This window comes from Pollachius pollachius (genome assembly GCF_949987615.1).
Source record: "Pollachius pollachius genome assembly, chromosome: 6".
Taxonomy (NCBI): domain Eukaryota; kingdom Metazoa; phylum Chordata; class Actinopteri; order Gadiformes; family Gadidae; genus Pollachius; species Pollachius pollachius.
The window spans coordinates 20,633,080-20,654,210 of record NC_136939.1 but is presented as its reverse complement, the minus strand read 5'-3'; the positions used below and the strand labels follow the sequence as shown (position 1 = coordinate 20,654,210).

At 45.9% G+C, this 21,131-nt stretch overlaps 1 protein-coding gene across 1 annotated transcript; it reads left to right on the top strand.

Annotated features, from left to right (window-relative positions):
* Positions 1-8,330: 8,330 nt before the first annotated feature.
* On the top strand, positions 8,331-19,919 carry chrne (cholinergic receptor, nicotinic, epsilon; the record flags this gene model as incomplete). The annotated part of the gene is made up of 12 exons (XM_079737852.1): positions 8,331-8,394; positions 8,801-8,937; positions 9,391-9,435; positions 9,652-9,761; positions 10,152-10,307; positions 11,650-11,750; positions 13,614-13,814; positions 14,564-14,678; positions 17,851-17,965; positions 19,060-19,267; positions 19,511-19,644; positions 19,746-19,919. 12 exons carry the CDS (start codon positions 8,331-8,333, stop codon positions 19,917-19,919), a joined length of 1,560 nt encoding a protein of 519 aa, XP_079593978.1.
* Positions 19,920-21,131: the final 1,212 nt, after the last annotated feature.

Below are 21,131 nucleotides of genomic sequence, written 5' to 3'. Positions count from 1 at the left end.
CTGGAGTTCCTTGCACTGGCTGTCACACCACAATTACTCCGGATTGGTCCCCGGCTTCAAACCCACCCCACTCTACCGCCCCCCCGCCACCCAGACTCCCCCACCCCGCCTACACCCCCCTTTTCCTCTCACGTCTCTCGCTGTTACTCCTCCCCGATTCTCAGCGACGCACGCACATGCGGTCCCACACGGTCACTCACCACACTCACGCGCAGACAGACGCAAAAGGAAGAAGAAGGGAATAGTTGTTTCCTTCTCCTTCTGAATGAAGAAGCCCAGGAGACCCGCACCCTCCCCCCGCTGGGTCTGCACTTACAGCTTTTCCTTTTTTTTCTACTTTTTGGCTGTTGATTGTCGTTGTTATTCATTGATTGATAGTCTTCTATATATAGACACACACACACACACACACACACACACACACACACACACACACACACACACACACACACACACACACACACACACACACACACACACTCACTCTTGCTTGTTTATCCTGGATGTTGCTGAGTTGCTCAACGCGAGGGTTCAGAGATTACTGCCGCTGGCTGATACTGGGGAGCACCAGCCCTTGTCCTGAACACTGGTAACCCCCTTTGCCTTGAAACATCTCCAATATGTACCAGTTATATGGCTGGCCAGAGTAAACACTTGGTCTTGCTTCTCCTCCCACTCTCACCCCTGGCTTTCCCCTCCCTCTCCCTCCCCTCTCTCTCTATCTCTCTTTCAGGGTTTCTCTTTCCCATAAACGCACACACACACACACACACACACACACACACACACACACACACACACACACACACACACACACACACACACACACACACACACACACACACACACACACACACACACTCTCACAGGCCCCAAAAATGCACTGCAACAGTAAACTCTCATGTCCTAAATACACATCTGCCCGGAACTGGGGCTGAGGGGACAAAGGGGCTGCTGAGATGAGTTGCGTAAGAACAAGCATGGTCGAGGTGAGGCAGGGGCGCACCCGTCTCCCTGAGAACCCCAGCTATTGATCTGTTTGTCCTCTCCAGTAACCCATGTCTTATCTGCCTGCAAGGGCCGTGCCAGGGCAACACGAATCGGACACACTCTGGGACCCCACCAGGCTGTCCGAGGAACCAGAGACAACGTCAACAAGTCCTGGCTGTTAATGAACGATAGAGTCTACGCTGCTGCGCAGCTCTTCTCTCCCACGGCGGCGGTCGGCGGTTGCCGTAGCACGTCCGCTAACGCCCCCCCCCCCTTCCGCTCTGTCCCACAGAACCTGCATCTCTGTATCTCTGTGTATCTCTCCTTCTCTCCCTCCTTATCTCGCTCTCTCTCGCACCCTCTCTCCCTGCCTTCTCTATTTCAAGTTCACAAAGAATCTGTATATCTCCATCTCTCTCTCTCTCTCTCTCTCTGTCTCTCTCCATCTCTCTCTCTGTCTCTGTCTCTCTCTCTCTCTCTGTCTCTCTCCATCTCTCTCTCTCTCTGTCTCTCTCTCTCGCTCTCTCTCTCTCTCTCTGTCTCTCTCTCTGTCTCTCTCCATCTCTCTCTGTCTCTCTCTCTCTCTGTCTCTCTCTGTCTCTCTCCATCTCTCTCTGTCTCTGTCTCTCTGTCATTCTCTCTGTCTGTCTCTGTCTCTGTCTCTGTCTCTGTCTCTGTCTCTCTCTCTCTCTCTCTCTCGAAGTGCATCTGCGTAACAAGAGAAACCCAGAGGACTCCTATTGAGCGACGCTGTTGTGAGTGCAATGTTTTTTTATGATGGCACCGTCACGGCTTCGATAGAGACACAGCGGTGCACGGTGGACCTTTGCACTGGCAAAATCTCCATATCCAGGTCTAAAGTCTGCCTCGTCGTTGGCTGAATGAAGGCTGGACTCCAAAGGGTGGTCCCTCCCCCCTCCCAACCGCACAGCTCTCTGTCTGTGTGTGTGTGTGTGTGTGTGTGTGTGTGTGTCTGTGTGTGTATGCGTGTGTATGCGTGTGTGTGCGTGTGTGTGCGTGTGTGTGATCAGCGCAGCGGAGATCCCGGTTGATGTGCTGTTTTGTTTTTTTGCTGCCGGAGCCGTTGGGGGAGGGGCCCGCCGACGCTGATCCGAACGGAACAATCCCGAGCACATGTGTGCTCATGAGGCGCGAGTCTCCCCACAATGGTGGTGAGGAGGGGCGAGGCCAGAGGAGAAGGAAAGCAGGGCCATTCATCTGGGGAGGAAGGGGGGGGGGGGGGGGGGGCTCTGGTCATGGGGTCTTTCCTTACGCCTTTTTTCCCATATTTTTTTATTTCCACGCCGCAGACCAAAGGTGACGTCTGAATCGAGCGGGGAGACGGTAGAGAAGGAACACAAACAAACCATGTGAGGGACATGTGACCCTGTTTGGAATATTTGTCTGCACAAAGCTCGCCACACACACTCTCAGTAATCTGGAGAATCAGCGGGAGCACTGTGGGGAGAAGCAGGCTTATTAAACTGTTGCCATTTGAAACAGTTGGCCCGGGGTGACCTGTCGTACACAATTGCCCTCCAGATGCTGGCTAGCACTAGCTGACTGGCACTTTGTGTAGACCGCTGAATATTACATTTGTGTTGGTGTACCTGTGTTTCTATAGCAGAACATTGTTTATTCTACAAGTGTTTATCCTACAAGTTCAGTAATTCCAAGCTTGCTTTGCGACAGACATGAACAGCGTTGCTGGTGTCTGCCCAGTGGTCACATGGGCAGTGAGTCAGTGCTACTTCCTGTGGCAGACACATCCCTTCCTTCCCCATTTGCTTCATTAATTGCCAGAAAGATTGTACCAAACTTTCCGCATGGCTCTTCGTTGCCAGGTGCAGAGTGCCTGAGGTCAGGTGTTTGACGCCGTCCGTCTTGCATTTAGGGGATTTTGACGCTTTGATCCAAAGCGATTGACAACCATTCATTCACACATTTACACACAGACAGCGGAGTTAACCACGCAGGGTGACAGCCAGCTCATCAGGAGCAGTCAGGGTGTGGCGTCTTGCTCAGGGACTGCTCAACACTCAGCTAGGAGGAGCCGGGGATCGAACTAGCAACCTTCTGGTTACCAGTCAGCCCTCTCTTCCTCCTGAGCTACTGTCGCCACCAGGAGTTTGAGATGAAGGTCTTGAACTCCGGCCGAATTACTCAGGGAGATGAGGTTGGCCATGAGCATCCATTCACCACCAGCTCATATACTTTAGATGGGATAGGTTCTCTTTAATCTCCCTCTGTATTTGGGCGCTGGTGACCTTAAGTGGACGTGGAAGGGGAGTAGCGTGGAACCACTCAGCCGGATCAGTTCAGCCCTCAGCAGGGTGTGGCAAAAGGCAGGGCAGAGAGTCTATTTGCGTTCCTATGTTGTGTCGTCCCTTTCAACTCTAGGGTGTGGGTGTGTGCACCAAGGAACACAGCCTGTCGTTGTAAGCTGCAAGCGGCCATCGCCGGAACACACTTTTGAGGTTACAAATGGCCGAGGGGTTGGTGATCAGGAACTGATGTTACGTGCTTTCCGTAGAACTGATTCCACTGCTTCACCCACCATGATACATGATACTTACTCAGTCCTTTTTTTGGGCTTAGTTGCACTGGGCGGAGTTCAGAGATCAGAGCCAATGCAATTCAGGGAAGGGGTGCAGGCAAGAAGCAGTCTTGCCTACAGTTGCGTCCACACAGTAGCTCAGGAGGCATAGCGGGTTGGCTGGTAACCGGAAGTTTGAGTGTCGAGGTGCCCCTGAGCAAGACGCCTCGACCTAACTGCTCTGGGCAGAGAGAGAGGTGTGGCATCCCCTTTCTGTATAAGCTATAGAAAGGAATCATGACGGTAACCAGCCATTACTCCCGAGGAGACTCGACTTCCTTTACTTTCCTTGCCTGAAGGCAAGATTGAGACTGGGATCAATGTGAGTTGACACATCATCCGATGTGTTCAACTGTTTAGCAGTCTTAAACACTTCACCGTTTTTTGACGATTCCCATTTGGCGGTCAGTCGCAGCAACGGTTCAAAAGGTGCAACCCAGTCTACTGTTTCAGGTGAAACTTGTGGTAGTTATTATTGAGGCCCAAAAACGCCCTTTAGAGATGTGTGCAGGACGTGATGCTCAATGGTGTGAAAGTACTTAAAGGACAGAACCTTGCTGGCTCAGTCCAAACTCCTCCTGGGGAACCAGGATGTGACCTAGCATGTTGGCTAACTCCGGCATGCTAACTTCTTGTCCTTTTACACTGATGTTTACTAACGTGCTCTATCCCGATCAATAACTAAACCTTGACAGCACCGATCGTAGTTTTGCCAGGTGTGTCTTCATCAGCTCCAGTTAAAATACTATCATCCTAATAGCACCTGGTTTTCCGATGTCACTGGTAGTACTGCTTCCATGGCGCGATGCCATATTCAGTGAGCACTTCACATGCCAAACACCAATCTGGTGCACTGATACAGGTCTTTTGCGGAGTTATAGATAATTCCTGTTTGCCTCTTCCATCTACATTTGCCGGTATGCCTGAGCAAGGTCAATCTTTGAACATTGCTCTTCACGTGGCAGTTATGCAAAGATGCATGGGATTGCTTAGGACTGATCTGCATGTGTTAGAGGATTTACTGCAACCTTGAAATCAACAAAAATGCGTTTGCCATCAGTCTTCTCTACTTGAGCCTGGTGAAACTTAGGCTTGACAGCATGGAAAATGGTAAATGGACTGCATTTATGTAGCACTTTTCAAACCAGTGGCCACTCAAAGCGCTGTACAATATCTCTTACACTTACCTATTCACTCACATATTCACACACCGACAGAGGTGTCAACCATGCAAGGCAACAGCCAGCTCGTCGGGAGCAGTTAGGGTTAGCTGCTTTGCTCAGGGACACCTCGATACTCAGCTAGGAGGAGCCGGTGATTGAACTAGCAATCTTCCGGTTACCAACCTGCTCTACCTCCTGTAACAAATGCCGCCCAATCCTTGAGTATGATCTGTGCTTTCAATTTTTTTATGTGTCTATTCCGTCTTTGGACACAGGTCTAGCCAGTATCTGCGTTAGCCTATGCTCTGTAGAGGGGCTTGCCTTTTTTGACTGCCAGTTAAGGTCAACGCTCCACAGCCATCCCGGTCCAAATAAAGGCACACCTCCATTTGTCAACACACATAGGGCAAGTCTGTGTTTGGTCCTCATATTTCTCATAGACTTTTGCTTTACCCATGGGAGATATTTTCTCCTCTTTTTTTCATTTAATCCATCACTGGGATATGAGTCCCTTTCACATTTAGGATGGTTTTCACAACGTCTTTGTGAGTATTCACAAAGAGTGGGGTAGATCTGGTATCTAACTCCATTCGTAGTGTTACTCCCTCTACCTCTTCCTTCTAGGTTCAACCAATATGATTTAACGGTCCGTCTCTATAAGAGAATGGAGTTCAAGACATGACAACTCTTCTCCATTTCTCCATCACTTATGTCTCTTTCAGTGAAATGATGTACATTTATATCACATCTTCCTATTTTCTTTGTTTATAATTTATTACTATTATGCTTAGAGTAGCACATTTTCAGAATGTGTCCTTTGATATTACACCGTCTACTGTCTTTATCTTTGAACCGCCAATCAGCGGAGTCACGTGTCCCTTAACCACACCGAAAGCATGGCTGTGTTGTCAAGTCGTCTGGTGAAAAACGTTTCCCCCGGGCAACTCCTCTCATTTGCCTTTCCTTTGTACCTCATTTGCATGATTGGCTGATGATTTCTATTTACTGAGCAGTCTCTCGTTTCAGATCCTTCTTTGTCATAATCCGCGTCTGCGGGTTCTCGCTGTTCAGCCCGCAGATGAGACTGTCAAGCAGGGGCATCTGACGACTCCGTGTATAACGGCCCCGCCCATACAGAATGCCCCGCCCACTCTGTTCAGCGAGTCTGCAGTCTGCACCTCGATGGGCTTCATTCTCTTGCTCATCTCTTTGTCTTTCACTTCGTTGGCCGAGTATTAAAGCTAGTCTCACTACTTGTCTAGTCTCTGTCTCGCACAGGCTTTTAAAACAGTCCAACCGTCCTATACATCCAGGTATTGTTACCTAGACCTACTTTGTATTCACTTTATCACCTCAGGCACATTAACTAAAATCTTCCTCATTCTTCTGCAACAATAAAGAGCGGGTGATATCCATAATACTCGTATCTTACCATTATGTGCATTTGCCTCGGCAACAACAGCATGCATGATGACAGCCACCGAGATAAAGTAGCCTATCTTTACTATTCTACGCCAGGTTCAATCACACGGGAACGCATCAGTGTCGGTAGCAAATGTCACTCCATTAATACCCGACATAAAGTAGTATCGATTAAATTCATTTGTATCCCACGTACATAATACTGACACATTTACATTATATAATAGACCATCTTCCTTGGAATCAGCATATATATATGTATATGTATTCACTATTTATGAAAATAATATATAGGCCTATATACCTGTTCAGTCAACGTCGGAAGGGCAATTTTCGTATTGTATTAATTATAGGCTATTCTATTATTATTATATTAGATTCGTTCAACGTTTCTCTCTCCCCCTCTCTCTCTCTCTCTCTCTCTCTCTCTCTCTCTCTCTCTCTCTCTCTCTCTAATCCTGAGCTATCCAATTTAGGCTTATTTATCAAAAAATGTGATTTGTCATTGGTTATGTCGGCTATAGGATATGTGGCTGACTTACATGGTTAGTACAGCGATATATTTGAATAAAAAGGAAAAGAGAAAAGAGGGAGAGACAAGCGCCGCTGGGATGATATCCTCGGCGTCACGTGACGACAAGTATGCCAGTACGGAACATAAACAAACGAAACGACTAGGCCTACAAGAAGGCTGTCTATGCTGAGGTATGAATAAAGCAATGAACCTAAACCACTCCAAGACATACCGGAGCATGCTATGTACAGCTACATTCTCCCTACTCCACAAATATCTGTAGAGACGATTATTGGAAACAAATTAATTGCCACGTTGATAAATAAATAGCAGGTCAATTAGCGTTTTAGAATTCACGAATCCAAACACAACCCTTTAAAGAATACGTTTTTTCAAAAGTTTAAATTGAGTTATAAATAAACTCAGCGCTCCTCTGCCAACCGCCAAACACATAACCAGCATTCTTGAGTTTCAATTTACTTCCAAGGAGATCATCTCCATTTCACTAACATAGGCTACTATAATTAGAGGTACATCAAACCTTACGAAACTCAAATGTCACTAGGGGCAAACAGGCTAGATTACAGGTTAAAGGTAGGACTGGTCTATATATGCAAACTGTTTCCGAGAAATGAATGAGCTGTTTGAATGGTCGATGGTTGATAGCTATCACACACACACACACACACACACACACACACACACACACACACACACACACACACACACACACACACAAATCCAGTCTTGGTGCAAGACTCATCCATGGTGCCCTGCAAGACGCTGTATATGTTATTACCCAGGATGCACTGCAGTGGAATGGAACCAAGGAGTCCCAGACGGCTGTTAACCTTGGTAAGTTGAACATGTACACACACTCTCTTGTTCTCTCTCTCTCGTCTCTCTCTCACACACACACACACACACACACACACACACACACACACACACACACACACACACACACACACACACACATTCTCTCTCTGTCTCCCGCCATGAAAGATACCCACTCTCTACATTCTTACACACTTCATTCAGTATTGCGATATATATCACACACACACACACACACACACACACACACACACACACACACACACACACAGACAAAAACAGCAATCTGAAAATTCATCATCACTTTCAACCTGTGCTTCCCGGGGTTATAGTAGGCTCTGGCAGCAGTTGAAAGATCAGGGCTGTAAAACCACCCTTATAGCTCCGTAGCAGACCCTCCAAGCGGGCCCACTGTAGGCCATTGTAGATCTGGACGCTGTTGTCTTGTTGACAGGTGTCTCTATCCAAACACACACGTCGTCTCACACTCTCTGCCCGCCGCTCCTCGACCACAGTCGTGCGTAATCGTGATCATGATGATTATCGAGTAGGGCCGCGGTGCGACGTATTAAAAGCTAAGCGCTCCCCGGCTGCTGTGTAACCGGAGCCGGGCCGAGCGACAGCTGGGAGAGACAGACGAGGGCCCCGCAGGATCGGGGGGCTGGAGGGGTCCTCGGGTGGGGGGGGGGTCTCGGGGGGGGGGGGCAGGGGGGGTATGCGACGGCCGGAGAGAGCGGGTGGCGGGGGCCAAGGCTTGTCGGAAATAACCTCTGCTTTACTCTGGGTCTCGCTACAACTACACGACACGATGGCCGGGCGGCTCTATGGGATACTCTCTGTCCTGGTCGTACTCGGGGTGTCGCTTTTACACAGTAAGTTCATTCAAACCCGCCTTTACTTTGTTCTAGTCTTTGTATTTTAGTTGTCCGCTAGCTGTTTGGTGTGTCGGGTAAGGGTTAGTGTGTGTCTGGTGGCTAACCACGGGGGACTTGCTGCTTGACGATACCGACTAGATACAAAAAGACACCACATACTTCAACTTATCTAGCAGCAGGGAAACTGCATAAGAAGTTCAGATTGGGCCTTTTTCAAACACCTAAAGACTGGGTAAGTTTCCACTGGCGACAGGAACACATTTGTTTTATTGGATTTAATCAAAACACGCATGCAGGCGATATACACACCCCCACATGCTGTACACTCAGCCAGACACTCTCTTATACACAAACACAAACACACACACACATCCTGAAGGTGGTCTTGTGTGTCTCCCTGCAGGGGTGGATGGTAACGAGGAGGTGCAGTTGATCCAAGACCTGTTCCGTGGCTACGTCAAGCATATCCGACCCGTGGAGAAACCAGAGGATAAAGTGCAGGTCCAGATTAAACTCACCCTCACCAACCTCATCTCCCTGGTAAGAGCCCCACTCATGGGCAGAACCCTGTCTAAACAAGCCTTCGGGTAAATCACAACTTTGTTCGGTCATCCAAAATCGATCAAAATCCCAGGGTTGATAAAGCTGTCCAGGAGTGTATTTACTTCAGGTCAGTTAACTCTGGTATTTTATGTAGCAGACGTCATAAGCAAAGCAACTAGAATTGGGGTGCATGTCATTAGGCCTTCGTCGCCTTCTTCATCCCTTAATTCGACTTCAGTTTGATGATGTCAAGTTGGTGATTGTCCTGGTTGCACACAAGCATAGGACAGATGGAACCATCATCCCACCGCTCCCTTTTCCCTTTTTGAGTATTTGTCATCGTCCACATTAATTTCAGCAGATGGTTGCCTCCTCGAAGACCCCAAACTGTAGTTTCGAGTCCACAGAGTGTTTTGTGACTTTGTTTCTTTTGCTTCTTTTATTTTCCAGAATGAAAAGGAGGAGACTCTGACGACGAACGTGTGGATTGAGATTGTGCGTCTTCACAAACGTTCTATTTGCATGGTTGATTGACACATGTATCTCAGCGTTGTTGCGCAGCTGTAAAATAGTGACGCTGGTGCGCCCTGTCCCAACGGTGGGATTCTGATTCATGCTTTCTATAAGCGCTTGTTTTGTTTGTTATATTTACCGCAGAGGTGACAAACTCTCTCTCTCTCTCTCTCTCCCTCTCCAATGTCACCTACACAGCAATGGATTGATTATCGCCTCTCGTGGGACCCGACTAAATATTATGGGATAGAAATTATCCGCGTACCCTACCACACAGTGTGGCTCCCCGACATTGTCCTTGAGAACAAGTAAGCCTGCGTGTATGTGGGTGTGGAGGCGTGAATGTGTGAATGTGTACATGGCAGCATGAACGTGTGTGTGTGTGTGTGCGTGTGTGTGTGTGTCCGCATGCATGTTTGTGTGTGGATGCATAGGCGTGTGTGTTTTTTCATTCCTGTTTGTGCGCGTATGTGAGTGCATAGGTGTGTGGGAGTGCGTGCACTCACATCGGTCTGTGAGTTGAGGGCCTTTCATGTCTGCCCTCAATCTCTCCATGAAACTTTCTCTAATAATAATATAATTTCATTTGAATACATTTTACATTTACATTCAGAGCTCGTTCCATCACGTTGGTGCCAAAACAGAGAAGAGTTGTGACTTTGATCGTAATGCTTTGTCTCTCCTCCTATCATTTGCAGCATCGATGGCAAGTTTGACGTGGCGTACTACGCCAATGTGTTGATCTCCTCCAGCGGTTGGATGTACTGGCTGCCCCCGGCCATCTACCGCAGCACCTGCGCAATAGAGATCACCTTCTTCCCCTTTGACTATCAGAACTGCAGCCTGGTGTTCAGGTACGATAGAGGGACAGACTTGATACGAGCTCTGTAATTTCACTATGAGAGCTGCAGCCTGGTGTTCAGGTACGATAGAGGGACAGACTTGATACGAGCTCTGTAATTTCACTATGAGAGCTGCAGCCTGGTGTTCAGGTACGATAGAGGGACAGACTTGATACGAGCTCTGTGATTTCACTATGAGAGCTGCAGCCTGGTGTTCAGGTACGATAGAGGGACAGACTTGATACGAGCTCTGTAATTTCACTATGAGAGCTGCAGCCTGGTGTTCAGGTACGATAGAGGGACAGACTTGATACGAGCTCTGTAATTTCACTATGAGAGCTGCAGCCTGGTGTTCAGGTACGATAGACGGACAGACTTGATACGAGCTCTGTAATTTCACTATGAGAGCTGCAGCCTGGTGTTCAGGTACGATAGAGGGACAGACTTGATACGAGCTCTGTCATTCCACTATCAGAACTGCAGCCTGATATTTAGGAATGGTAGAGGGACAGACTTGATATTAACTGTATCGAGTGTAGCAATCACACACTCAATCAATTGCTGAAATCAATAACTGTAGTGACTGAATGGAGTTATCGAATCCAGTGATTTAGAGAATCTTGTAATCGATTGAAACTACTGATTGATTGATTCCAGCGATTGAGGGATTTCAGTGATTAAGTGAAGTCATTGGTTCAGGGAATCCAGTGATTGGGTGAATTCATTGATTGAGTGTATACAATGATGGGGTGGATTCAGTGGTTGCGTGAATTCAGTGAGTGAATTCAGTGACTGGGTGAATCTAGTGGTTAAGTAAATCCAGTGATTAAGCGAATGAGGCCCTGTTTACACGGCGAAGCTTACGGGTGAAAACGACACAATATTTTATCAGATGTGTCTTTCGTTTAGACGGCGACAGCGTTTTCGAGGCTTAAAAGCGCAAAAAAGTGAAACCATCCTCCACAGTGGAAATCTTAAAAACGCTCCACCGTTGCGTTTCTGTCTAAAGGGTTAACAAAGCAAAAATGTGCTCTGATCTGCTCACGCTGGCTCTCGTCGGGTACATGTATATGTCACAACCATGTGCAGTATAGGCAAACAAGCACCTGGCGTGCATACTCCATTGAATTTCAGACACTTTTGCGTCACGCATGCACACAGATTTCCCCCCCAAAGACGTCTTAATGCGTAATAAAAAGGGAGAACGCAACGCCACTTTTGTGTTTTCTGTCAAGATCGTCTCCGTCTAAATTGAGCCTGAGTGCATCCTATGATTGAGTGAATCCAGTGATTGAGTGAATCCAGTGATTGTTATTTGTTACTCTGTTAGAAATAAGCATTTGTTCCCCTCCAGGTCCCAAACGTACACGGCCAATGAACTAGATATGATCCTGGCCATCGCGGAAACCGGGGAGACTATTGAATGGGTGGACATCGACCCTGAGGCCTTCACAGGTGCACCAACCAAAACCAACACAAACACCCACTCATGCAAGCAAGCAGGCCCTCTCGCTCACAAACACTCGCTCAGACCATGTCTGTGTCCGTATGCGTCTGGCAGTCTGCCACGATAGCTATTAGTTTCACCTAGGGAGCTGGCATCTTTTGTTGGCACTGCCCTCTTGTGTCCTGCCTTTGTGCGATGCCCTCATGAAGGATGAGCCTGTAAGGGATACCAATGAAAGGCTTTGAGATTTACGCCTTTTTTACGACTTCAACATTAGAACAGTGAGCGGGCTGAGAGCTCTTAACGCTGAAGGGATCCAACAGTGCGCCTTAACAGCTGTGCCCGTGTCAGTTCACATGTTTGTGGACGGGTCTCAGCAATGACGGATTACCGCATGGGCAAAGTGGGCACATGTCCAGGGCCCTGGCCAATGGGGGGACCCTTGATATATATATATATATATATATACATATATATATATATATATATATATATATATGTGTATATATATATATATATATATATATATATATATATATATATATATATATATACAATTTTTTGATTTAAAAAAATTCTAAATTCATTATTTGGTCATAAAAGGATTTGAATGTTTTTGATTTGCAAAATAAATACATCATACATCAGAAATTACGTGACGGAACGTAAATGTCGTAGTGCTTGGTCAACGGTCAATTTCACAGTGAAAATGGAGAAACGTGTGCTAAGCGGATCGGCATAGCGTAAAAGAAAGAAAGAAAAAGACACTAAAGTACTGCCCTGGTGCAACAAATACCGTCCATCTCAACATTTTGACTCGTTAATTTGTTAGAGGAAGTCAGTAGGTGCTTTTAAAGTCATGAAATTAACCTGGCAGATTCCATGTTCTGCCGTTAAGACGAGCGCCTGGCACTATTTTTTCTCTCTCTCTCTCTCTCTCTCTCTCTCTCTCTCTCTCTCTCTCTCTCTCTCTCTCTCTGAGAGCTGCATTATAATGTGTGTGATTGTGGATTGCATGAGTTATATGCGACAAAATTCGGTGTGCTAGTGCGTGCATTTGCGTGTTGGTAGGGGTCCATGGCTGGTTTGTGTCCAGGGCCCGTGGTCATGTTAATCCGTCCTTGGGTCTCAGAACACGGAGACCTTTCCATTACTAATGGGACTGAAGGATGATGATGTAATGCATCATTTACACTGCTGACACTGCTTCCATGGTACTAATACTTATAATAATAATACTAATAAATAATAATAATACTAATAATACAATTAATAATTCTAATAACTAATAATAAATAGGTAAAAGTAGAAGAAGGATGGGGGGGAGGATTGCTGCTTAGCAAAGGAAGGTTCCCTAGAAGTTGGTCCCTGAGTTACAAACTATGGTCATTAACAAGGCACTGAAAGATCATAGGAACGCTGTTGATATTATGAAAAGGAATAACATGAAGAAGGTATTACAATATTCTTCCCTACAAATGAAGGGCAGGGCTACGCCCAAAGACCATATTATCACTTTTCTATTGCTTCATTTCCCCATCTTGGATCAATAAAGTATTATCCTATTCTTTATTCAAAGCAATGTAGAGTGCATTTTAGATACATTTCATTGCTATTTGACACATCCTAATCCTTAAACACTACCACAATTCTGACTTCATCTGGCTGACGCTTTTATCCAAAGCGACCTATAACCATTCATACCCACATTCACGGCGGAGTCAACCAGGGAGGGGCTAGGCTAGGAGGAGACGGGGATCGAAGTAGCACCCTTCCGCTTAACAGTCAACCCTCTCTACCTCCTGAGCTACTGCTGCCCACTGCCGTCCTCCTCACTAACCTCCACCATATTGTCCCCGCTCCGCCTTTAGAGAACGGCGAGTGGGCCATCGTGCATCGGCCGGCCAGGAAGCGCATCGACAAGCGCTACAGCCCCGACGACCTGGAGTACCAGGAGATCTACTACAACCTGATCATCAAGAGGAAGCCCCTCTTCTACATCATCAACGTCATCCTGCCCTGCTCGCTCATCTCCTCGCTGGTCGTCCTGGCCTACTTCCTGCCCGCTCAGGGTCAGTCCTAGCAGCAGTCGTGAAGTGGCGCAGTCGTTACAGGACAACCACCATCTGGGAGATCAAACCGTCGTAATGGTCTCTCATGACTTCCCCCAAACATCCGTTCTCAATATAATTGATCAATCAATTGTGCCTAAGAGCATTTATCATGGTCGCGCCTTCCACGATTTTAACAATAACACAACAACAACAGCACCATGGCACTTTGGTGTTTGTGTGTCAACATGGTCCAACCTTTCACAGGTCTTCTCATGCGGAAACACAGTTGATGTTAAACACATGTGTAAATGAATACTCTCTCTCTCTCTATATTAGAAAATAGTGTGTGATATTTCCCTTTAAGGTGGCTCCACCATATATATATATATATATATATATATATATATATATATATGCTAGAAGCTTTAAGAGCTTTATAATACATGTTTTTTCAGGAACACTGGTCTTGGCACAAGCTGTTGCCGAGCTGTCTAATTTAGTTTTGTGCCAGAACGCCGTGAGTGTGACGGTATGACAGTCCCAGAACCCTACACTTATGCAGCATTCAGCATAGACACAGAAGACTGGATGTATGAGAGTTGCTGTTTTTACCTCTCACCCTGCTCTTGGCCTACACTGTCTGTGCCACTATCCAAACGCAGGTGGTTTTGTTGAATAGAGGCACGATGATAGACAAAGCTGTCTGACAACATGTAGGCCACTAACAATGACTGCCACCTTGACTCTCCGTCCTGGGCTCTCTACAGCCGGTGGACAGAAGCTGACGGTGTCCATCTCTGTGCTGCTCGCCCAGACTGTCTTCCTCTTCCTCATCCAGCAGAAGGTCCCAGAGACATCGCTGTCCGTACCTCTCATTGGCAAGTGAGTCAGCGTGTGTGTGTGTGTGTCTTTGACCTGGTGGTAGGGTTAGACATGTATAATGTAGCAGATTCAAACTCCTGGGCTATTTAAAACAATTTAATATACTGTAATATAAGGACCTTAAATCCAAATCTTTCTGACTAATCGTCATTAATAAACCAAGCAGGGATACAACTTTTATTCTGAGGTTTTCCCCGGGCCAGGGTTTATTCATGCTTAAGGTTCATGGATTGATAGATTTTTATTCTTGAGACACTCATCATTTTGATATGTTTTGAGCTGAGCCAATAGCTGAAGGCTCAACTAGCTAATGCTCTAACCAAGTAGCCAGTACGCCTTAAAGCGACCAGCAGGGTCCATTCTGACCTGCGCCCAACATGTTTTATTTTCCCTCTTTCCACCCCTTTTCTTAATTGTCTTCCTGGTCCCAAAAACCCATGAAGTGTGTGTTGGTGTGAGCGTGTATGCTAGGGCTGAACGATTTGGGGGAATAATCGAATTGCGATTATTTCTACCAATATTGCGATTGCGATTTAGCATGCCATTATTTGTTATTTTTTTATGTTCTGTATTATTCACTAAACAAGCAATAAATCATTTTGTAGTATGCATGCACGCACATACACACCGCATACAGACACACACACAAACACGCAGGACACCGCATACACACACACCGCACACACATGCACGCCAAGCGGCCTGCAGCCAACACACACACAGCACGCACGAACGCACACATACACCGCAAGTACGCACATACACACCGCACACACACACACACACACACACACGCACACGAACACACACGCACGCTGACGCAGACGTTTCAAGACAAAGGCAGTGCAGGACACCGTATACACACACACCACACACAGATGCACACACACACACACGCGTGCGTTGAAAGACAACAGCAAGATCGATCCCGCATCCCACAATGTCTTGCGATATTGATATCCCCCCCTCCCCCCTTCTCTCTGTTTTAACGGCGTCGCCGTCAACAAACTCTCCCAGATAAGAAGTTGTCTATAGACTGTAGAAATTGTGAAGAGAAAATTTTTCACCTCGACAAGCAACGGCAGGTCGTTCATTTTGTCATATAAAACCCATCAAATTTAAATATCGCGCCGACCGGCATATCAACACACAAGTCACGTGATCCTAAAGAGACAGCGTCCCTATAACACAGAACGAAAACATGTCAATAACACAGTATGATGAATTATGTCTAAAGAGTCCATCACAAGACTAAACTTTGCTGCTCAAATGTAATATTACCCTCCTCCTTGAGCCTCCCGAAATGTCATTACACTTTGTTGCTCAAACTTAATATTACTCTTCTCCTTGAGCCTCCCGAAATGTCTTGCAATATTAATATCCCCCCTTACCCCTGCGGACTGTTTTATTTTATTTTATTTTTTTTATGTTTTGCGTGTACGTTATGTGTGACTGTAGGCTACTGCTGCCTTTCATGGCCTGGACACTTGAAGAGATGTTTAATCTCGATGATGATTATTATTTTCAACCAGCCAATAGATGTTGCCATGCATCTTTAAATGTCAATGCGCTTTTCATCCCTGAATAACAGTGAAAGCTATTTAATAATTGATTTGCATGCATCAGGCCCGCCGCTCCCTATACGCAGTGTACGCCGAGTGCATAGGGCACCAAGTACCTGGGGGGGGGCACCAAAAATTAAGGTTTGTAAAAAAATAAAAATCACATTATTGAGTTACAAAAATATCTAATTTAGTTATGAAGAGGCCCAACGTTGTTTTTTCTTAATTGTATAACCTATCACTCAATTTCGGCAAATTAGATGTTTTTACCTAAAACATAAAAAGAGGCTCCCACCCTCATTTTATAATGTAATCAAATGCTCACACACTAGCTGCTTTCAGACACACGTGTAAGTCCTGATATTCTCCTGATGGGCCGTATGTGTGAATAACATATCCTGACATTTGTACCCTGAAAATCGCATGTCATTGAGTGGCCCCTAAATGATAATCAGCCTGTTGCCTTTTGTTCGCTGAATGGGTAAAAATCATTTAAATGTTGGCACTGTTTTTAAGTCATTTGTGGTGCTGCACATGTATAGAAAACGTTTTTTTTGATTATTATTACTGACAACAGCCAGCTGAACATTTTAGGGTCCTGTCCTTCAACTCCCTGTTTTCTCAGTTAAACACAGAAATCAATTACATTTGTCCAAGTGTTAGTTATATGTGAAATTAAGCTAAAAAATACCCTCTTTCTCCAGTAACGCAGTTATTCATGATGGCTTTCTTCTTCGTCCTTTCTTCTATTTGTCTCTAACTCATGCTCCAATCTTTCATCGATCGATGCTTCGGAATTGTGGATGCAACGGAATATATGATGCATAATTTTAGCAACATTTAAGATGATCGTGATGAGTTCTGCCTGTTCTGCCTCCATTTTGTCTATGGGCAAATCAAAACAAACTATAGTGACAGTGGCCACACTTATCCCGCCTCTTGCGAACTTAGATCCTATGTCATATCCCGCCCATTGCAAGCCCACCCCCCTAAACCCCCCTTTGATTCTACTGATGTCTAAACGACATCGATGTCTGCATATAAAGCATCAAGTCTGATTCACCCTCAGGGTAGATCTGCTGATATACCAATGCGGCAAAAATGTGTGAAAACGGCTTAGGAGTAGAAAATAATTATACTTGCTTCATAACGTAAGGGGGAAATTACTCTGCTTGCTTTACTATGCTTGCTTCATGACCTTATATAGTTATAACATTATAGGCAAAATGTTATCATATTATGCGCTCAGAAATTTGTTACACTATCGGATGGGGTTTCCACATTATTGCTATGGGTTTAATTACAACTAGAGGTTGAGCGCGTGCAACGCGAGCGCTCAACCTCTAGTATATATATATATATTTTCTAATCGCAGCCTTTGCGATCTGCATATCGCATTCTAGTACATCGCTATGTCGGTTTGTATTCGATTAATCGTTCAGCCCTAGTGTATGCTTATAATGGAGCAGTGGAACAGTGATAAACTGTGAGGGGACAATGGTGCATGTATTAATCCAATCAGCCATCGTTTGGCTTCACACTAAACATCCTCCACACGGTATGGCTGTTATCTCCTCAAACACCCCCTTCTTAATGTTCCCCCCCTTCAGGTATATTATCTTCGTCATGTGTGTCACCACACTTATCGCGACCAACCAAATCGTGGTGCTCAACTTTTCCCTGCGGAGTCCCAGCACTCACACCATGTCCCAAACCATCAAGCACGTATGTATATCAAACACCACACTACGCCCAAACCATCAAGCACGTATGTATATCAAACACCACACTACGCCCAAACCATCAAGCACGTATGTATATCAAACACCACACTACGCCCAAACCTTCAAGCACGTGTGTATATCAAACACCACACTACGCCCAAACCATCAAGCACGTATGTATATCAAACACCACACTACGCCCAAACCATCAAGCACGTATGTATATCAAACACCACACTACGCCCAAACCTTCAAGCACGTGTGTATATCAAACACCACACTACGCCCAAACCTTCAAGCACGTGTGTATATCAAACACCACTCTACGCCCAAACCTTCAAGCACGTGTGTATATCAAACACCACACTACGCCCAAACCTTCAAGCACGTGTGTATATCAAACACCACACTACGCCCAAACCCTCAAGCACGTGTGTATATCAAACACCACACTACGCCCAAACCTTCAAGCACGTGTGTATATCAAACACCACACTACGCCCAAACCATCAAGCACGTGTGTATATCAAACACCACACTACGCCCAAACCTTCAAGCACGTGTGTATATCAAACACCACACTACGCCCAAACCTTCAAGCACGTGTGTATATCAAACACCACACTACGCCCAAACCTTCAAGCACGTGTGTATATCAAACACCACACTACGCCCAAACCCTCAAGCACGTGTGTATATCAAACACCACACTACGCCCAAACCTTCAAGCACGTGTGTATATCAAACACCACACTACGCCCAAACCATCAAGCACGTGTGTATATCAAACACCACACTACGCCCAAACCATCAAGCACGTGTGTATATCAAACACCACACTACGCCCAAACCTTCAAGCACGTATGTATATCAAACACCACACTACGCCCAAACCTTCAAGCACGTATGTATATCAAACACCACACTACGCCCAAACCATCAAGATCGTGTGTATATCAAAACCAACCACACGCACACACACACACACACACACACACAAATATAGACCCAAACCACATTGCTCTAAAGGAAAACGATCGTGCTCTGCCAACCCACTGCCCTCTGTGTGTGCTGCGTTTGCATGGTTTTGTTTAGGTTTTCCTAGAGCTGGTCCCCCGGTTCCTGGGCATGGCCCCGCTGGTGGACGACGCGGAGGTGCAGGGGGAGGTGAACGGCGTGAGGGAGCGCAGACGGAGCTCTTTCGGCCTGATGCAGCGGGCGGAGGAGTACGTGCTGAAGCAGCCCCGCAGCGAGATGCTGTTCGACAGGCAGAAGGAGAGGCACGGCCTCGCACGCTCCTTCGGTACGAAACGCCCTGCTCTGAGGAGCACTGCTGACACCAGACCTCTGGCAATGCACGCGTGAATTGAAGTTGACGAATGCGTCACAATTTCAAATCTAAATGTAGCTTCGTGGATATAGTTTTAATATCGACAAATTGCGTCGAACCAGTAGCTTGGGACTCTGTGCTGCTATTAGTACGGACTGATACTACTGTACTAATGTTCTGTTGGTCACTGTGGCTGATCGGTCCCTCCCCCTCCAGAGGAACCTATAGATGTCAGCAGCACCGCTAACCTGTACAAAAGCTTGGCCAAAGCTGCGCCGGAGATCAAACAATGCGTGGACGCCTGCAACTTTATCGCTGAGAGCAAAAGACAGCAGAACGACATTGGATCGGTGAGTGACCCTGTGCCCCCCTACCATCCAAACCGAATCCAGACGGGAAATGTCCGGCGTTTCCTCAAGCCTTTCTTCTCCTTCTCTGATTCTCCAAACAGGAAATGGAGAGCTGGGTGCTGATCGGCAAGATGGTGGACAAGGTGTGCTTCTGGGTGGCCATACTCCTCTTCAGCCTGGGCACGGTGGCCATCTTCTTCACCGGCCACTTCAACAGTGTGCCAGAGTTCCCGTTTCCTGGACAAACCAAAAAATTTGCACCCGGGGAATCTTAAGCAAACAACCAGGACAGAACATTCAGCACACTTTAAACCATGCGAATGGTGACCTCACCGGCACCCTCTGAAGAGGCAGCTGGTCTCGATACCTGGTCGCTCGGCCATCCATTCAGAGCCCAGCCGAGTCCGTGTACCAAGGTTTGTTTTGATTCATTTTTGCATTCTCTTGTAACCAGTTCTGAGGGTTCAAATGTCAGGGCGTTGCGTATGTCTGTTAGCACCTGGCACGTCATTGCCAGAGGTGCTCCTTTGGGAACGAGGTTGCCTGATGAGAGTCATGAGCCTTACAGCAACCAATTGGTACGGCCCATCTCGACAGGGACTGTGGAGTCTGGTAAAAAAAAGTGCTATTTTTCTAAAATGTGTATTCCATTGTCTAGTATTACACACTATATCTGATGGAGACGTTTGGATGCGTATTATTTGCCCCCTGATCTTCTAGGTTTAACAGTCAAAAAGAACACCAAGTGGGTGTAAAGGGAATAAAGTAGTGCACAATACTCGATCAAGTAAAAAAGCTTTTTTTTAATGAAAATTTGCAATATGAGATCATCATTTCCTAAAACCGACTAATGTTTAATTTGTCAGTATCACGGTTAATTGTGTGGGATGTTATGTTTTAGCAGCATAGAGTTGACTGCGCGAGTACTCGAAATTGAAACAACTTTAAACAACACATTTATAAAAAACATAATTTATTTTAAGTGAACCTGATGCTTTTGCATGTATACCTTTTGAATAAAACATAATTTAATGTTATGGCTTTGTATTTTGTGTTTTAATTTATGTCAGTATTTTCAATTCCTTTAAAAAATACATTGTTGGCTAAAATGTAATTCTATGTAGCAGTGCATGCATTCATTTGCAGAAAGTACAAATATATAGATATATATCTAATAATATAGGACTACGTATTTATTAATACTATTCAATCTATAGCGGGCACCTTGCAAACAAACAAACACACTATTCAAATAGTGTGATTTGGGTATTGGTTCTATTTTCACTGTTGACTTTTGGCTGTAACATTTGCAATGACCAAGCACGAAGCAGTACCAGGCACAGACCTCAGCTACAGCTTGAATTAGTGAACGAGAGAGGCAGTAAAACATCTTGCAGACAGGAATAGGCCTAACTAAAGCCCCAACAACATAAGGCCGAAGCAACTGGGTTGGTATGCAGTGTGTTGATCGTTAAAAATAAAAAGCA